At 46.9% G+C, this 19643-nt stretch overlaps 1 protein-coding gene across 1 annotated transcript in view; it reads right to left on the minus strand.

Moving 5' to 3' along the window:
• ATP2A3 (ATPase sarcoplasmic/endoplasmic reticulum Ca2+ transporting 3) overlaps positions 1 to 17155 on the minus strand; it is a 74385-nt gene extending 57230 nt beyond the window's left edge. Inside the window, exons 1-2 of the mRNA XM_056865641.1 lie at positions 17077 to 17155; positions 1868 to 1972 (exon numbers count right to left, since the gene is read on the minus strand). Coding sequence (XP_056721619.1) covers positions 1868 to 1906 — 39 coding nt within the window. The 5' untranslated portion in view covers positions 1907 to 1972; positions 17077 to 17155. The remainder of the gene's footprint in view (positions 1 to 1867; positions 1973 to 17076) is intronic.
• Between the last annotated feature and the right edge of the window lie 2488 nt (positions 17156 to 19643).

The raw sequence follows: 19643 nt of genomic DNA on the forward strand, positions 1-19643 counted from the left end.
GGCATGCCTATTCTGTTAGGTGCTGTGGAACACAGGCAGGATGGTGCTACTGCAGGCATCTTGTTTGTGGGCTTCCTAGAGGCACCTGGTTGGCCACTGTGTGAACAGACTGCTGGACTCGATGGGTCTGGGTCTGATCCAGCAGGGCTTTTCTTATGTTCTTATGTTGATTTTCTTATGTCTGAGTTGGGACTTGAACCTGAGTGACCCTGGCCCAAGTCCAGCCTAATCACTACTCCACAAAGGAAAATGTGGGGGGTTATATTTTTCCCTGTTCCAAACGGAAAGGAGTTTCCCCCCCCACCATTGATTCCTGCAGCGGAATAAAATGAAGGCTTGCACGCTCAGTGTTTATTGGAAATGAGTTTCTCCTTCCATCTCAGTCCTATTTGAGAGAGAGAGAAAAATAGTCCACCCAAGGTTTCCTTTTTCGCATGAATACATGACGCTGCCTTCTACTCAGTCAGACCCTTGGTCTGTCAAGGTCAGTATTGTCTACTCTGACTGGCAGAGGCTTTGCAGGGTTTCAGCTGGAAGCCTTTCACATCATCAGCTCCCTAAGACTTTAACTGGAGATTCAGGGGACTGGTACATCTTTGTCTAAGTGAATTCTCAAGCATACGGAAGAATTTGAACCTTGACAAAGCCGTTCATGAAATGGGAAATGTACCGGAAGCCCATTGCATTTTAAATGCTCCGTTGCTTTTTTGACATGTTAAACGCTTCGCATTCCATGTTAATTGTATGAGCTTATATGTATATCTTGTTTCATGTAAACTGTGGTTGCATGGTTGTCTTTTGACAATACAGATCATCAGCCTTATCCCAAGTGTGGAGTTTATGTGCCAGATATTTGGCCTTTGTGCTTGTGCTAATTTTGCTTGAGTTCTACCTCCCTGTTGAGCATTTGTAGCCTCTTCTGATTACTAACCTCCAGGTACTAGCTGAAGATCTCCCGCTATTACAATTGATCTCCAGCCAATAGAGATCAGTTCACCTGGAGGAAATGACTGTTTTGGCAATTGGACTCTATGGCACTGAAATCCCTCCTTTGCTGGTGGTGAAGAGGGACCTGGCAACCCTAACCACTGAGCTCTGATCCACACTGTCAGCAGCTTTTTGCCGTTAAGTCACAGCCGACTTATGGCACCTCCATAGGGTTCTCAAGGCAACAGACGTTCAGAGGTAGCTTGCTATTGCCAGCCTCTGCATTGCGACCCTGGTAATCCTTGGTGGTTTCCCATCCAAATACTATCCAGAGCTGACTCTGCTTAGCCTCCAACATCTGACAAGATCAGGCTAACCTGGGCTATCCAGGTCAAGTCTTCCAGGATAGTGGCCCACCAGAAAAAAACTTGGGTGGGGGGGTGGGAACCCAGGAGAGCAAGGACCTAAAATGATACAATCTGTAAGGAGCGGGGGTAGAAAATGATGCCGTTCAACTTTAAGTAAGGTAAAGGTCCCCTGTGCAAGCACCGGTAATTCCTGACCCATGAGGTGACGTCACATCCCGATGTTTACTAGGCAGACTTTGTTTACGGGGTGGTTTGCCAGCGCCTTCCCCAGTCATCTTCCCTTTACAGCGAGATGGGTACTCATTTTACCGACCTCGGAAGGATGGAAGGCTGAGTAAACCTTGAGCATGCTACCTGAAACCGACTTCTGCCGGGATTGAACTCAAGTCGTGAGCAGAGCTTGGACTGCAGTACTGCAGCTTTACCACTCTGCGCCACGGGGCTCCTCCATTCAACTTTAGCTGCATCAAAAACCCAGTGTAGAAAAGCCTGAGAATATCCTCTGACCGCCAATCAGTAGTGAAGGAATCAAGGTCAGCCCCACAGGAAGGGAACATAGGGTCACACTGTACCTGCCAAACTCCAACCACAGCATTGGCAATGAGGATCATGATGATGACAACGGGTTCCACAAAAGCCGTTGTGGTTTCTTCGCCTTCCTCAAACCACGCCAAGACCTGCAGAAGCAAGAAAGAGAGTAAAGAAAGCAACTCTGTTCCCCTTATCCAACAGAAAAATGGGCAACTAGCACAACATCGTAAACACAACATCCATTTCATTATATCGTAGAAGGTGCTGTCGAGTCACAACCAACTCAGGGTGACCCCTTCCACTGGGCCAGTCCACCCCTGTGTGGTGTAGTGGTTAGAGTATCGGACTAGGATTTGGAAGGCCTAAGTTTGAATTCCCACTCTGCCATGAAAGCTCACTGGGTGATCTTTGGCCAGTTGCGTACTCTCAGCCTAGCCTACCTCACAGGGTTGTTGTGAGGATAAAATGGAGGAAAGGCGAAGGATGTAAGCCACTTTGGTTCCCTACAGTGGAGAAAGGTGGGGTATAAATGAAGCAAGTTAATAAATACTAAAACTCCATCTTCTCGCCTGTGGAACAGATTATCGGCAGGGCTTGAGAAAGTCCACACAGCAGAGGAAGATTAAAAGGAGATCTTTCCCCAAAATTAGTTGGAGAAACTCTAGCCCACACATCAATAACTCCAGAAGTGGTATTACTCACTAGTTCGACATTGACATCTGCCTATTTTAATTGCTGCCCCTTAGTTTGCAAAGGCCACTGGTGCTGAAGGCATCCTATTGAGGTGATTTCAATGCCAGCTGGCGATCGACCCACACCCGTTGACCCAACCTGGCCACGCTGTTCGCATGTGCCAAGCTGCCAGCGATCATGCCAAAGGGAGAGGAACGCCAAGCAGCCCTCCAGGCACTGGCCTACCGACCCAATCTGATTCCCCTCCCATGTTGACTTTAGGGAGGGGCTGGGCGATTTCATTCCCTTCGGTGGAAAAAGACAGCCCAGCCCTCTGTCCAAGCAATTTACAGCAATTAAAACCAAGCCCTGGTTTTAATTGCAAGGTGTTCTGGCGTAGCGGGATCCGGTGAACACGTCGGATGCAAGTCCAGGTGGATGGTTCACCTGTGTCTTTTAGAAGGTCATCATATTGGCTCTCGGGGTTGGACATTCAAAAGAACAGCGTTAGGTCTTTTATGCATGGCTGTTTCACTCGCCGACACCCCTCCGACGACTCCGGGTCTTTGTGTTGATTATGCACGCCATTTCCGACCTTTTCAGGGACCTGTTTTATCTTGAATTTGAAAACGAGGGCTAAATGTGGGGAAAGGTGGGGGAGAGCGAGGCGACCTCCGACGGTCGGAAGCAGCATGCATAATCAGCGCAAAGACCCGAAATCATTGGATTGGTGACGGCGAGTGAAACAGCCCTGCATGGAAGACCTTAGAGCGTTACGGATGACCGTGGACTGCCATTCCCCTCCCCCTCCCATATAAGTGGGTTCTAGATAAAATCAAGCCTGAACTCTCCCTAGAAGCTAGAATGACTAAACTGAGGCTGTCGCACTTTGGTCATATTATGTGAAGACAAGAGTCACTGGAAAAGACGATCATGCTAGGAAAAGTTGAAGGCAGCAGGAAAAGAAGAAAGCCCAACATGAGATGGATTGACTCCATAAAGGAAGGCACGGCCTTCAGTTTGTAAGACCTAAGCGAGGCTGTTAACAACAGGATGTTCTGGAGGGCACTGATTCATAGGATCGCCGTGAGTCGGAAACGACTTGATGGCACTTACACACACACAGGCACAGAATGCTGGATCAAGACAAGCGAGACCCAGGCTCCGCTCCCCACCCTGCCATGAAAGGTTGCTGGATGACCTTGGGCCAGTCCCACATTCTCAGCCTAGCCTACCTTACAGGGTGGTTGTGAGGATGAAATAGCGAGCACGACGCTGTAAAGCTGCTTCCGGTCTCCAAAGAAGAGAAAAGCAGGGCATGAAGATCCAAAATAAAACATTTTAGCCCCTTCCTTCAAGAATCAAAGGGGTGGGCTATTTTACTGCTTCGCTTGGCAGCTACCGCTACTTTGCATACACACACCTTATTGCCTTTGTTATATTTTTATCTTGCTTTAAAAAACAACAACTAGGCTCACAGGAATTTTTAAAAATAAATGCAAATGCCAGTTAAATTTCAATCTATTTCTGGGGGAGGGGGTTCTCAGCTGAAGCTGGACCTCAGAATAACCGAATAACACGACTGGAGATCAGTCGTAATAGTAGATCTCTAGCTACCACCAGTTTACTATAGTTTGAACTGTTCAATCTTGATTGGAACCACAATCCACTTTATATTTATATGTATGTGGATCTGTACCATAAGCTATATTCTGTACCACAAGCTGTATTCCCAATTACTATGTATGGGTGTGAAAGCTGGAGAGTGAAGAAAGCTGATAGGAAGAAAATAGATTCCTTTGAAATGTGGTGTTGGAGGAGAGGGTTACGGATACCCATGGACTGCCAAAAAAACAAATCAGTGGGTTATAGATCAAATCAAGCCTGAACTGACCCTAGAAGCTAAAATGACTAAAGTGAGGCTGTCGTATTTTGGTCACATCATGAGACGACAAGAGTCACTGGAAAAGACAGTCATGCTAGGAAAAGTTGAGGGCAGCAGGAAAAGAGGAAGACCCAACAAAAGATGGATTGACTCAATAAAGGAAGCCACAGCCTTCAATTTGCAAGATCTGAGCAAGGCTGTCAAAGTTAGGACATTTTGGAGGACTTTCATTCATAGGGTCGCCATTAGTCGGAAGCGACTTGACGGCACTTAACACACACACACACACACACACACACACACACACACACACCATAAGCTGCCATCTGTACATATAAATTTGAGTGACTATGTTAAATACAATTCAGTGAATGTAAACTGAGTGACTGTGTAAAATACAACTCAATGAATGTAATAACCAAAATACAACTCAGTGAGTTTAATAACCAATCAAAGCTGTGATTTATACTATTTTTAGGAGATGGGAGTTTAGCCATAGTGGCTGCAATATTCTTTACCAATGCCACATTGGCAGCTCAAGTGTATAATTGTTTTTTTTAAAAAATAAATTTTATTTATTTTTCAAAATATAAATTCTTCATCATTTTGACAACAGTTTAAAAGTAATGTCAAGAGCACTATTTTGTTAATTGTTGTCTACATTATAAGTGAACATAACAAATAAATTGACTTCCCCACCACCTCCGTCTGCCTCTTAATAAAGTGTTACAATCCTTCGTTTATATATTCTGATCCTAATATCAATCTCATTTCAAAACTTCATTTCATATAAAATATTACAAATATTACATTCTGGATCAGAGTAAAGAGTAACCTTCAATTTTTCCCAAACCAAGTTCATATTCACAGTAATTCATTGTATAATTGTTTTGACCACCAGGAGGTTGGCAACCCTAGCCGGGTATAATGCCATAGAGCAGTGCTTCTTAACCTTTTTCCACTCACGACTCCTTTTCGCCCGATAAATGTTTACGCAACCCCTGATATATAGGTATATAAAATAGGTATACAAATCAAACATTAACTGACAATAAATCATAAATAAATTTATTTTACAACAATTCTTTAGTATACATTTAATTTTACCATTTATTAAAGATGAAAAGAAATTTGCATACTGTTGCCAAATGTTTTGCGACCCCCACATTCGGTTACACGACCCCATAAGAGGGTCGCAACCCACAGTTTAAGAAGCTTTGCCGTAGAGTATAATGTCATCCTCCAAAGCCGCCATTTTCTCTAGGGCAACTGAGAGCCAGCATGGTGTAGTGGTTAAGAGCGGTGGTTTGGAGCGGTGGACTCTGATCTGGAGAACCAGGTTCAATTCCCCATTCCTCCACATGAGCGGCGATGGCTAATCTGGTGAACTGGATTTGTTTCCCCACTCCTACACACAAAGCCAGCTGGGCGTCCTTGGGCAAGTCACCCTCTCTCAACCCCACCTACCTCACAGGGTGTATGTTGTGGGGAGGGAGGTGATTGTAAGCCGGTTTGAGTCTCCCTTAAGTGGTAGAGAAAGTCGGCATATAAAAACCAACTCTTCTTCTTTTTCTGATCATTGTAGTCTGGAGATCAGTTGTAATTCCAGGAGATCTCCACCCCCCACCCCCAAAGGTTGGCAACCCTGCCTGTGTGGCACCGTGGCTGTAGGGGAAGGCGGTCTGTGCAAAGGCTTCTGAGCTGCTCACACATCTGAATTAGGCCACTAAGGTACCCCCTCGCAGCAGAGGCTGAGTGCCGCAGCACACGACTTTACATGGCGCAACTCCAGCCGCGCACCAGGCACACATCTCGTCACTGCTGCTGCCCATCGGTTGCGCGCTAAAGCTTTGAAAAGGTAATTTGAAAATTGAGGATTAAAAATTGGCTCACATAAATAAGTGGGAGGCGGTGGAAGGCAGGCCAAACTCCGTCGCCCAAGTACTTTCCCCAGGCGGATGTACAATTACCCCGAGCTTCCCCAAAACCCAGCCCTCAGCCTCATGTTTGCTAGCGAGACGGAGACCTGAAAATAATTGTCACCAAATTATTGTTTCTTCGTTATTTCTCTCTCTGTCTCTCTTTCTTTATTTTGTTCTCGGGCCAAATTCTGCCTGGGGATCTTCTGTGGACAGCCGCAAAAGCTTAATTCTTGTTGTGCTGGTAGAAAGCCAACTCCACAGCCAAAAGGAACTGGTCCCTGTTGTTTTAATGGCACGTTTAGAAAAGGAACAGACCAATTTGTACAGGTGCTATTTAATGCAGAGGGAGCCATTCAGCTCTCTTTGTTTTCATGTTATCAGATTAAGTAATTGACTTTAACAAGAAAACAATGGGAGGGGGGCGGAGGAAAGGAAACCCACCAAGAGTAATGCCTCTTTTATTCAAAGGTTAAGCTCCTGCAGTGAAAAAACCCACAACTGACTATTATTCTATGTAAGATTCAGTTTATTGGGAGAAACTGTCAAAAGTCTCAGCTTTGATTGTCAATCTCTGAATACATATTTTGGCTGGTTTATCCACGTCTCTTGGAGGACCAGAAATGGCAAGCATGTATAAAGCACACTCTTCACAAGAGATGAAACACATAAACATGGCTCTGTATAGTGTTTTCATTTGAGATTTTGGATACTGTAGGAAATCCATACTTCCTTGTTCAGATTAATATGACCCTAAAAGTCAACTGAGGGAACAAGCGTTCTCTATTCTCAGAAACACAACCCCTTACAAAAGGCAAATGACAAGAGCCAGCATGGTGTAGTGGTTAGGAGGAGCGGACTCTAATCTGGAGAACAGGGTTTGATTCCTCGCTCCTCCACATGAGTGGCGGACTCTAATCTGGAGAACCGGGTTTGATTCCCCAGTCATCCACATGAGCAGCAGACTCTAATCTGGAGAACCGGGTTGGTTTCCCCACTCCTATACATGAAGCTGCCCTGACCTGGATGGCCCAGGCTAGCCTGATCTCGTCAGATCTCAGAAGCTAAGCAGGGTCAGCCCTGGTTAGTATTTGGATGGGTAACCACCAAGGAATACCAGGGTTGCTGTGCAGAGGAAGGCACTGGCAAACCACCTCTGTTAGTCTCTTGCCATGAAAACCCCAAAAAAGGGGTCGCCATAAGTCGGCTGCGACTTGACGGCACTTTACACACACATACATGAAGCCAGCTGGGTGACCTTAGGCTAGTCACAGTTCTCTTAGAGCTCTCTCAGCCCCACCTACCTCCCAGGGAGTCTGTTGTGGGGAGGGGAAGGGAAGGAGATTGTAAGCCGGGTTGAGTCTCCTTAAAGGGTAGAGAAAGTCGGCATATAAAAACCTCTTCTTCTTCTTCTTCAAATCGAAAAATCTAGAACAGGCATACGCAGCTAGAGATTGAGAAACCAGCGCTGGATCCCAAAGCTCAGAAGTAAAGCATATGTTTTGCATGTAGAGTGATCAGATTCCCGGGGACTTCGATCTTTGATGCACAAGGGGAAACATAAACGGAGTTAGTATAGTTCCGTTTGTGCATGATCGTGTGCAACATCTAGTGCTTTCCTCCCTATATATTATTGTGGCAACGGCCCCGTTGACCCACAAAAGGCGCACCATTCAGCCCTCCAAGGCACCAGCGGTCACCCAAATCTCCAACTGACAAAACACCACTCACCTAGCCCACTGACCCATGGAGGGTTTTTCTCTCACTCTTTCATTACCACTGCCACTAACTGACCATTTTAGGAATTAGAAGAAGAGTTGGTTTTTATATGCCAACCTTCTCTACCACTTAAGGAAGAATCAAACCGGCTGACAATCACCTTCCCTTCCTCTCTCCACAACAGACAACTTGCGAGGCAGGTGGCGCTGAGAGAGTTCTGAGAAAACTGTGACTGGCCCAAGGTTCCCCAGCAGGCTTCATGTGGAGGAATGGGGAATCGAACCTGGTTTTCCAGATTAGAGTCCACCGCTCATGTGGAAAAGTGGGGAATCAAAGCCAGTTCTCCAGATTAGAGTCATGCTCCAAACCACCACTCTTAACCACCACACATCAAATAGGCCCGGGCTCCCAGCTTGCCTTCCCATGTTACATGGTCCCACGAAGCTGCCATATACTGAATCAGACCAGTGGTTCGTCAAGGTCAACACCGTCAACCCAAACTGGCAGCGGCTCTCCAGGGTCTCAGACAGAGGTCTTTCACATCACCTCCTACCTCATCCTTTCAACTGGAGGTGCTGGGGACTGAACCTGGGACCTTCTGCATGTCAAGCAGATGCTCTACCACTGAGCCACAGCTCCTCTCATTGCTGTTCTAAGGTTCTGCCTAGTGCCGTCATCTCCTGCAACCCAGAGACTGATTACCACAGGGACAGATTAGCACACTTGCACACTCCTGGGGAAATTGGCAATCTCCTTCCCTTCCCCAGCGCATGTTCGGAAAAGCTGACAATTTCTCTGGCCAGGTTGGCCATTAGCATTTCCAAACATGGTTGGTAATTGGCAAAGCTTGGAAGCAATTGACTTCCTCCTTCCATCCTGTCTTCAGCTAGGAGAAAGAAAAACGTTTAAAATCAATGTGGAGGTTTAATCAAGCCCAAACTCCCAAATAAAATGCAATCCTCCACAACTATAATCCCGAGAAACTGGTTGCATAAAGATCTCACACAAGCAGTAATGCAAGTGGGGATACTATAAGCATGACTTGGGGCAAGAGGTTAGCGTGGTCTTTTGCTAGCACTTCCGCTTGCGCAAGTGCTCTGGCACAAGAAGAAATTTTGCTCTGGATCCGACTCAGTGCCTGCGGTTCTAGGAGTTTCGGGAAAGCCTTCTCCGCAACTAAGACCCTGATTTCATCAAAGGCATTCAGTAACAGAACAATGGTCTGACTGCAGTATAAGACTCATCTGGAGGGGCCAACCCTCCCGTTGTGAAACAATGTCAACTGTGCTACCCTCACTAGAAAGAATGGTGCAGTCTAATCAGCAGTGGCCATCACATCCTCAATAGCAAGCATGCATTCAATTGAGCATAAAACGCATCAACCCTAATGTGATATCCTAGTCAGTGAGACAGAACCACAGAGATGAAGGTAATGTGTGTGCAAAGTGACGTCAAGTTGCAGTCGACTCACGGTGACCCCAGCAAGGGGCTTTCAAAGGAAGTGATTAAGCAGAGGCGATTTGCCATTGCCTCCCTCTGCAGAGTCTTCCTTGGAGGTCTCCCTTCCAAGTTTTGACCCTGCTTAGCTTCTGGGATCGGATGAGATTGGGCTGTTCCATCCCGACGAAGGTAGTATATTGTTGCTTTCCCTCCCGATGAAGGTAGTATATTGCCGTAAATAAACCAAAAGGCTGAGTAGAAAACAACAACAACAACAGTGTCGTCTCAGCAATGTGCTTCCTAGGAGGGCTAGTGGCAGCTTTTTGGAAGAAGCAGCGGCGCCATTTGGTACCCTGCGTTCCAAGAGCGGTGGAGTTATTGTTCGCTTGTGTGCGTGTAAAGTGCTGCCAAGTTGCAGGAGATTGTAGGCAACCCCCTAGGGCAGGGGTGGGGAACATCAGGCCCGGGGCCATATAAGGCCTGTGAAATCATTTGGTCCGGCCCTTTGTGGGTCCTGGCAGATCTCTAGCTAAGAAGGATCTAAGACTGGTGATCCGCCCCCTCCCGCGGACAGGAATAGCCTCTATTCAAGGCGGATGTGAGTTTGTTTTGCTGAGAAAAGGAACTTTCTTTCCCCTTGCAGAAGAGTCATTAGCTATGGAGCTGCTAGGACCGCCCAAGAAACTGTGTTAACCCTTTCCCACCCGGGCCGTGGAGAAACGTATTCCCTCTGTACTAAAAGAGGGATGGGGGTGGAAGTGGCGACAATGGAGGGGTTAAAGGGGGCAGGGCCAGAATGCGCAGGGACGAGTTCTTAGCCAGTGTGTCCTCATTTCATCCCTGCAGGCGGAGGTAAGCAGAAGCTGGCTGTACAATCCGGCCCCGACCATGTGGCAGACACTCGGAGTCATCTCCAGTCGTGCCTCTTGGCTAAACGTTTGACCAAATATAGCAGGCTAATTTTTAAGTTGATAATTTTGTATGGCCCGTGAATGATGTTATAAATATCCAAATGGCCCTTGGTGGAAAAAAGGTTCCCCACCCCTGCCCTAGGGTTTTCAAGGCAAGAGACATTCAGAGGTGGTTTTGCCATGGCCTGCCTCTGCGTAGCGACCCTGGACGTCCTTGGTGGTCTCCCATCCAAGTATTAACCATGGCCGACCCTGCTTAGCTCCTGACAGCTGACGGGATTGGGCAAGCCTGGCCTACTCAGGACAAGGCATTCTTCACTTAGTCGCAATAAATAGCTTTGTTAATGTTTGTCCTTTGGACAGACTCCCTCAAAAGCCAGATCACAGAGGGAGAGACCGCCAGGCAACGCAGTTCCCTCGAGTGTGAGATGCATGCACAGGCATGGCTAAGGTTCCGTTTTTAAGGACATAAGACATAAGGACATAAGAAAAGCCATCCTGGATCAGACCCAGGCCCATCAACAGCCTGTTCACACAATGGCCAACCAGGTGCCTTGGAAGCCCACGAACAAGACAGCTGCAGCAGCATTATCCTGCCTGTGTTCCACAGCACCTAATATAATGGGCATGCTCCTCTGATCCTGGAGAGAACAGGTCTGCATCATGACTAATATCCATTTTGACTAGCAGCCATGAATAGCCCTCTCCTCCATGAACATGTCCGTCCACTCCCCTCTCAAAGCCTTCCAAGTTGGCAGCCATCACCACATCCTGGGGCAAGGAGTTAAACAATTTAACTATGCGTTATCAGTTTTGAAAAAGTTTTTGCATGCCTTTTGCCTCCATTTCAGAAGGCACTTTGCATCGTCGAGCCCCGTTTGCAAATTAAGCAAATCCAACCAGTGTATCCTACCCCTGCAAAGGCAAATGACCGGCATGTCGCTTTCCAATTTCCTTCTGAAAAACCTCGGCTGAAAATGAACACACAGAGCAATGACCACTGGGCCAGGGGGTTGTCTATTTTGACCAGCAGAAGTTCGCTAAGGGCACAAAAAGATCCTCTTGCCACACCAACTCCAGCACCTGCTGCCTCCTTGGAACGGAGGTGCCAGAAATTTATTTATTTATTTAGACTTGTATCCCACCCTCAACCCCCAGCCAAGGCGGGGCTCAGGGCAGGTAACAGCAAATCAACAACAATAAGTACAATACAATAAGTAGTGGTTAAGAGCGGTGGTTTGGAGCGGTGGACTCCAGTAGGGATGCCAGTCTCCAAGTTGGACCTGGGGATCCCCCCGGAATTACAGCTCATCTCCAAGTACAGAGATCAATTCCCCTGGAGAAAATGGATGCTTTGGAGGGTGGCCTCCATGACATTGTACCCCACTGAGGTACCTGTCCGCCACAGGCTCCATCCCCAAATCTCCAGGAGTTTCCCAGCCTGGATCTGGCAACCCTACACCCCCATCCCACACTGGTGGCCAGGGGGACCTGGCAACCGTAGCCAGGAGGCAACATCAGGGGAAGGCCTCAACCTCTATGACCTGTTGTTGGCTCTACAGAGTAACTGAAGTCCCTTCCCTCCCCAAACCTTGACCTCCTCAGGCTCCAGCCCCAAAATCTACAGGAATTTCCCAACCTGGAGCTGCCAACTACACTAGCTGGCTTCATGTGTAGGAGTAGGCAAACAAATCCAATTCACCAGATCAGCCTCCGCCGCTCATGTGGAGGAGTGGGGAATCAAACCCGGTTCTCCAGATCAAGAGTCCACCGCTCCAAACCACCGTTGGTGTAGTGGATAAGAGTGGTGGTTTGGAGCAGTGGACTCTGATCTGGAGAACCGGGTTTGATTCCCCACTCCTCCACATGAGCGGAGGAGGCTGATCTGGTGAATTGGATTTGTTTCCCCACTCCTACACATGAAGACAGCTGGGTGACCTTGGGCCAGTCACAGCTCTCTTAGAGCCCTCTCAGCCCCACCTACCTCACAGGGTGTCTGTTGTGGGGAGGGGAAGGGAAGGGGATTGTAAGCCGGTTTGAGTCTCCCTTAAGTGGTAGAGAAAGTTGGCATACAAAAACCGACTCTTCTTCTACTACTGGTTGGCTACAGGATGAGGCAGGATGCTGGACTAGATGGACCACCAATCTGATCCAGCAGGGCCCTTATGTTCCTATATTTATTACGATACGCAACTCTTTTTTACATATATAGAGTACATATTATATTTAAATGTGTGTGTGTGTATATATCTATATCTATCAAATACTGACAAATTGACCCACCAAAGGTTTAGGTATGTCTGAGAGTACGGTTCCAGCTGGTGCAGATAAGCCAGATCTGCTTGGTGCAACGCTTTCCAAATGTCGCTTATTTTCTATTTATAGATCACTGACAATTTGGTAATATTTTTTGAGGTCTATTTGGCAGGTTACAGCTCTTTCCATTTCCGTCTGTATAAAAACATTTCTGAATTGTGACTGGATTCATCTGTTTGGCGAATTACGACTTGGGAATTAATTAAAAATAATAGGGAAAGGGAGAAACATTACCAATTGTTATTATTGTCTCATGGTGGGTAAAGACTGTGCTTTGCAGAGATCTGATGTCTTAAAAACTATGCTAAATAAAGGATGGGGGGACAGATGGTCCCACAAAACTCTCAAATATTTCTTATATGGCATCTTTCCTTCGACGCTTCGGCACCACCAGTGCAGAGAATTATATTTGTTCCTATGAGCAAGATAAAATATTTTCATATCCATCCTGAATTTAGGCATCCATCTAGAAATCCTACCCCAAAAAAATGTTTTGCCTCTAAATACAAATGCAGCTATTTACCAGTCTTTGCAAACCTCTCATCCAGAAAAGCAGATGGCATTAATTCAAAGTAGAAAGGCAACTGCATGATAGACTTCTCTCTCCACCCATATAAATACCACATCTCTGCATGTAGAAAACTACTACACCAAGAAAGGATTCTAGCCAAGTCCCCTCCCTGACATGCCCCCAATGCATAAATTAAAAACATGTTTTTATTGTTCTATATGTAAAAATTTGTGCTGGCCAATGGCTGTAACAATAAATGGTAAATATGTAAAAATTTGTTTTAATGTTTTGGCTGTTCACCATCTTGAGGACCCTAAACCGGCTGGAAATGTGGCATAAAAATCTTAAAAATAAAAACGCAAAAATTCCTGCATGTAGAAATGTAGTATATCAAGGAAAAGAGAGCAAGGTTAGCTCCTCTCTGAAATGCTGATTCCCCTTCAGTTATCAGGCATCTTAAAGGGAGACAGCCTGCATCACCGATGCTGCCTCATATGCTTAAACATCCCTGCAGGTAGAAAACAAGGAGATCAAGGAAAGGATTTTAGCCTGTAATGCTGGTTTTCTACAGCTGTCAGGCGTCTTTAAAGTGAGTCAGGCCCATTTGGCAAGTTGGGGACAGAACGGCAGCTTGGTGAGAATTATTAGCCTACGAGGACATATATATATATGCCTTTACTGCCGAGGGAAATATTCAGATGGATGATTCACCAAGGCCCACGACACTCCATTTACTCATGCCTCTTGTTTTGCAAAGGAGTTGGTTAGCACATGGGCAGTGCATCCTTGAGGAACAGTTCTTTAAAGCAAAGCAAGCTGGTGGGAAGAGATGAGCCACGAGGCGTCAGATAGCGAAAGGTCTGTGGCAAAGTGAACACAGAAGGGAAGGAAGATGGGAGCCAACTTTGAGAAGGAAACAAAAAGTGAAAAAATATTAACACTTGAAGACCTTTTAGGAGCATGGTGGGCCCTTCCTGGAACACCACCTTTGAGGAAGAGGGTACGATCCTGCAACAGCAGCAAAGAAGAAGAAGAGGAGGAAGAGGAGGAGGAAGAGGAAGAAGAAGAGGAAGAGGAGGAAGAAGAAGGAGGAGGAGGAGGAGGAGGAGATCATAGTTGGAAGGGACCTCCAGGGTCATCTAATCCAACACACAATGAACAAGAAGAGAAGAAGAGGAGGAGGAGGAGGAGGATAAGTTTTTATACTCTGCTTTTCTCTACTTTTAAGGAGTCACTACCTTTAAGGAGTTTGTTAGGGGACAAACAAAAGGAAAGCACTCTGTCCATCGCTTTGCCTGTTCACACCTTATTAGCCATGACAGCTGGGAATGGAACTCCATGTTCAGGGTCAGTCTATCCTAAAAGCACATGGCTGGCCAGCAGGACTCTTCTTATTAGTCATGACAGCTGGGGATGGAACCTCCCTGTTCAGAGACTGTCTCTGAGTTGATGGAGACAGAGAAGGGGTGTTCTCTTCATGCCCAGCTTGTGGACGGCCTGGGGGATGCGTGGTTGGCAAAACGCTGGAGCAGAAGGTCCTTTGGTCTGATCCAGCAGAACAAAATTCTTATGGGTCATCAGACCAGACTTCAATAGATTCAGTGGCCCCTAACAGAGGGCCTATGCTAGATTCATGTGTGTGACTGTCTTCTCCCCCGCCCCTCTGCTTTTCCCAAATCAGATGGGGGTGACGAGACAGATGGCTGATGGGGAGGGGTGGTTCCCACCCTGATTTCTTCCCCGCAGGAGGTCTCACAGAAGTCCTGTTGAAATTCTAACCCCAGCGTTGCATCCTCCCAACCGCGTGCAGGCAGCTCAACGTCACATGCCACGGAACGGATCGCCGGCGCGGAGCTCCAAAAGCCCGAGAAACACAGATGAAGCTCAGCACAGTCGACTGACTCATCCCAGGAGGCCGACCAGATGGGTGGCTTAAAATAGAATCCGTGGACATGCAGAACTAACGTCTGGGAAGAATCTCGAGACGTTTGGGATTGGGATTGGCGCAGAACGCAGGAGGATGATCCATCTCGCTTAGCCTCGTCTCCTCGCCCTGGCAGAGAAATGTCTCCAGGGCCGCCAGCAGAAAAATGTCACCTGTGGCCTGAAATCCTTCCGCTGGAGATCCCAATGGAGTTCCTCCTGCTTGCAAAGCACCAGACGTACCAGTGATCGAGGAACCCTCCCCTGCAGGTTTCCTTTCAACCCCACCAGCCTTCAGTCTTCTGTCAACCCCACAAAGCTGCAAGACTAGCTTGGTATTGTCTGTCCCCAATGGGCAGAGGCTCCGGCAGAGAAAGGTCTCTCCCCAGCACCTGCGACGCAAGACGCCAGGGATTTGATCTAGGATATCTGCAGGAGCTCACAACAATGCAACATTCAATTGCCTTAAGAGTCCATTCCTGAGAGCTGCAGTTAGGGTTGCCAGGTCCCTCTTCACCACCAGTGGGAGGTTACTGGGGGGGAGACTGAGGAGGGCAGGGTTTGTGGAGGGGAGGGACTTCAATGCCATAGAGTCCAATTGCCAAAGCAGCCATTTTCTCCAGGGGAACTGATCTCTATCAGCTGGAGATCAGTTGTAATAGCAGGAGATCTCCAGCTAGTACCTGGAGGTTATGAAAACTGACACCTCTGTGTACCCAGTAGAAATTACAATACATTAACACAGAGACCGGCAAAATGCTGCCGTGCAAATGTATATTGAAAACACACAAACCAAATTAGAAAAAGCTGGTCAGAGTATGCAAAACAAAAAGTCGACGATGCCTTTTCTCGAGAAATCCTCGTTTCGAAAATACAGTATTCTTCCTCGGTTCCTCTTGTGGAAACTCTCCCATATGCAACCAGTAGCACGGTGATACTAACCTAGTACACTAATCAGTAAAATAAAATAAAAATACCCTAAGTAAAATAAAATAAAAATACCCTATCTCACCAGCGTAATCGTTTCACAAATCACACACACAGCGTTTTACAGACCTCTTGCCTAGTTCCCCCACGGGATAAAGAATTGCAAAGGTGAATATCCCATCCAGTTCTCCCCCATTTAACATAAAAATAAGTTACAGGTGTGGAGACAGTCACAAAGGTACACGCTGAAATTATCCAAGAGTGGAAATTAACAAAGAGTGGCAAAGTACCCAGCAAAGGGAGAAATACATCAAAGGAGACAGGGCAGATCATCAGTCAGATTCAAGCCGTTCGGAAGTTGGCAACCCTACCAGCTCATGTGACTGAATGTTCCTCGATACAAAAAATTCCCCTTTACACATATAGTAGCACATACAGAAGTCAAGTATAGAATCCCTCTCCCTGACATGCTTGTTTTCTGCAGGAAGGGATTTCTTTTAAATAAAGAGGGGCATTCAGTTATGTAAGCCTTCACCTGCAAGCTGAAATAGTACCCCCCAGACACTGTGTATACCCCCTCGACAATAACAAGGCATTAACCATAACAGAACAATTAACTTCATTTCTCCCATGAACTGGAATAAAACCAGTTGCAGAAGCGATCTCAATTAGCTGCCAAATCTTTACTGACTTGGACCAGTCCTTCATCCACAGCTGAACCCAGCCTGGAATTTAAAACAAGAACATCCAGAACATGGTTTGAGCCCCTAGCCATCATCAACAGAACAATCACACTTTTATTCTGCCCTTCCTTCAGCGTGGAAAATACGAGCTTTGCCCCTTCCTCCATTCTGTCCTCACGATAACCCCGTGAGGTGGGCTGGGTTAGGAGAAGCACTGGGCCAAGGTCACCCCATGAGTTTCGTGGACGAGAAGGGATTCAAACCCAGCTCTCACGGATTCCGACGCTGCAACCGCTACAACGCACTGGCTCGATCCGAACCCAAAGGTCCGCACGGGTACTTACGAACGAAACGAAGGCCGCCAAGAGGAGGATGCGGACGAGGAGGTCTTCGAACTGTTCCACCACCAGCTCGAAGAGAGACTTGCCTGGCAGGAAAGAAAGCCAGGCGTCATCCCAATGCTTCGGCAAGACCAGAGTTCAACTGTGCCCCACTTCCCAATAAAAAAAGGCTTAAGGCTGTGATCACATTTCTCAATGCAAGTATGGGAATGATTGCATTAAGACTGGGTATGTTTAGCCTGAAGAGGAGAAGACTGAGAAGGGGTATGCTAACCATCAAGTACTTGAAGGGGTGTCATATAGAGGATGGGGCCGAGTTGTTTTCTGTTGCCCCAGAAAGTCGGACCAGAACCAACGGGTTGAAATTAAATCCAAAAGTTTCCGTCTAGACATTAGGAAGAATTTTCTAACAGTTAGAGCGGTTCCTCAGTGGAACAGGCTTCCTCGGGAGGTGGTGGGCTCTCCTTCCCTGGAGGTTTTTAAGAAGAGGCTAGATGGCCATCTGTCAGCAATGCTGATTCTATGACCTTAGGCAGATCATGAGAGGGAGGGCGCCTTGGCCATCTTCTGGGCATAGAGTATGGGTCACTGGGAGTGTGGGGTGGGTAGTTTGGAATTCCCTGCATTGTGCAGGGGGTTGGACTAGATGCACCTGGTGGTCCCTTCCAACTGTATGATTCTATGACTCTTTTTGTGTAGTGTTTTACAAATGTACACATGCACACTAGGGAAAGAGTGCACCAACAGAATCTCAGTACCATCATACATATAATCGCTTCAAGATTGCTCCCCAATCTGGAGGCTGTGGCTCAGTGGTGGAGCATCTGCTTGGCGTGCGGAAGGTCCCAGGTTCAATCCCCAGCATCTCCAGTTAAAGGACTAGGCAAGTAAGTGATGTGAAACCCCCCTGCCTGTGGCCCTGGAGATCTGCTGCTGGTCTGAGTAGACAATACTGACTTTGATGGACCAAGGGTCTGATTCAGTAGAAGGCAGCTTCATGTGTTCAAGTGTTCATCCTTCCCCGTGTACATACTCAAATCGGTAACACAGAGTGAAAAGAAGTGGCAAACTACACGTGCTCTGTATGAATTTTGGAAACAAATAACAGATGGCAGGAAGATTCCTGACACAAGAATTCCTCTTTGGATACACGGCCAGGTAGAAATTCGAAATGTGAGAAGTTTGGAAGCACCTTGGGATGGCTCTGTATGATAAAACCAGGCAAAAGTATGAACCTACCTTCTTCCGCTGGGAGTTCTGTCAGTTTCCAATTGGACCCGAAACATCAGCCATGGAAAGAGAAGAAGGGAGAGGGGGAAAGATGAGTTACTGACTTGTGCACAACACACACCACCCAATGTCTCACAACGACGGCTTCTTCTGGAACTCAAAGAAGCTGACTTACCCCAGGAACGACTGTCAAGCAAGTCCTGTCTAGCTCAACACTGTGCTCTCTGACCACCGTGTCTCCCTAGCACAGGGGTGTCGAACTCAACTGTTACAAGGGCATAAATGCCATTTGGACAGGACGGGCCATGCCTCGCCAGCCCAGATTGGGGGGGGGGGTGCTCAGCTGGCTTGTGAGCCGGATAAGAGCTCTCAAGGGGCCGGATCCGGCCCACGAGCCTTATGTTTGACACCCCTGCTCTTGCACCTCAAGCAGAGAAAGATCTCTTTTGGCCCAGCTACCAAAGACCCCTTTCGTTGGGAGCTGAACGCAGGGCCTTAAGCATGCAAAGCAGGTGCCTCGCCCTCTCAGAAGGGCATAAAAAGAGCTCAGCTGGATCAGGTCGAAGAGCTGTCTAGTCCAAAATGCTGAGCCCGACCGTGGTCAACCACATGCACCTAGAAGGCCTACAAGCTTGGCACAGAAGCCAATGCCTCTACCTCTTGCTGGATCCCAGAAACTGGCACACATCCTCTTAAAATGGAGGTTTCTTTTAGTCACCAAGTCTGTTGGTAAACCTCATAAACTTATGCCATCTTCTTTCAAGGTCACCTGAGTTTATTTATGGGCATAAAACTAGATGAGACTCCTTTTATGCCATGTGATGCTCTCACTGGATTTTTAATGCTGTTTTTTTGGCTAGTTGGCTTTTTTTTTTTTAATTATGCTTTAGTTTGTAAGCCACCTCAAGCGGGTTCTCTGGAGAAGCAGCATGGTAATTTCCTAAATAAATAAATATCCTGTGGCGGTGAGTTCCACATATTAATTATCTATTGAAGTGAAGAAGGATTTCCTTTTGTCTGGCCCAAAACTAGTGTCCATCAATTTTACTGTGTGTCCTCAAATTCCAGTGGTTTGGGAACGGGAGAAAGTTCTCTGATCCCTTTTTCTGAATGACTTTGTGGTTGTAAATCAGGGAATTTGGACACCGTTTGGCCTTTTGTAATTGATTGTCAAAGGTATGATCTCGCCAGAGACAAATGGATCACACTTTACATCCAGAGGTGGGGACCTGCCCTAAATCAAGAGATAGTTGCAAAGCTGTTGCAAAGATAGTTGCAAAGCTGTTGGCTCTCCATGTAACCCTAACCCTCACAATGTAACCCTCACCATGGCAAAAATT

Source organism: Euleptes europaea, chromosome 19 (assembly GCF_029931775.1).
Source record: "Euleptes europaea isolate rEulEur1 chromosome 19, rEulEur1.hap1, whole genome shotgun sequence".
NCBI lineage: Eukaryota > Metazoa > Chordata > Lepidosauria > Squamata > Sphaerodactylidae > Euleptes > Euleptes europaea.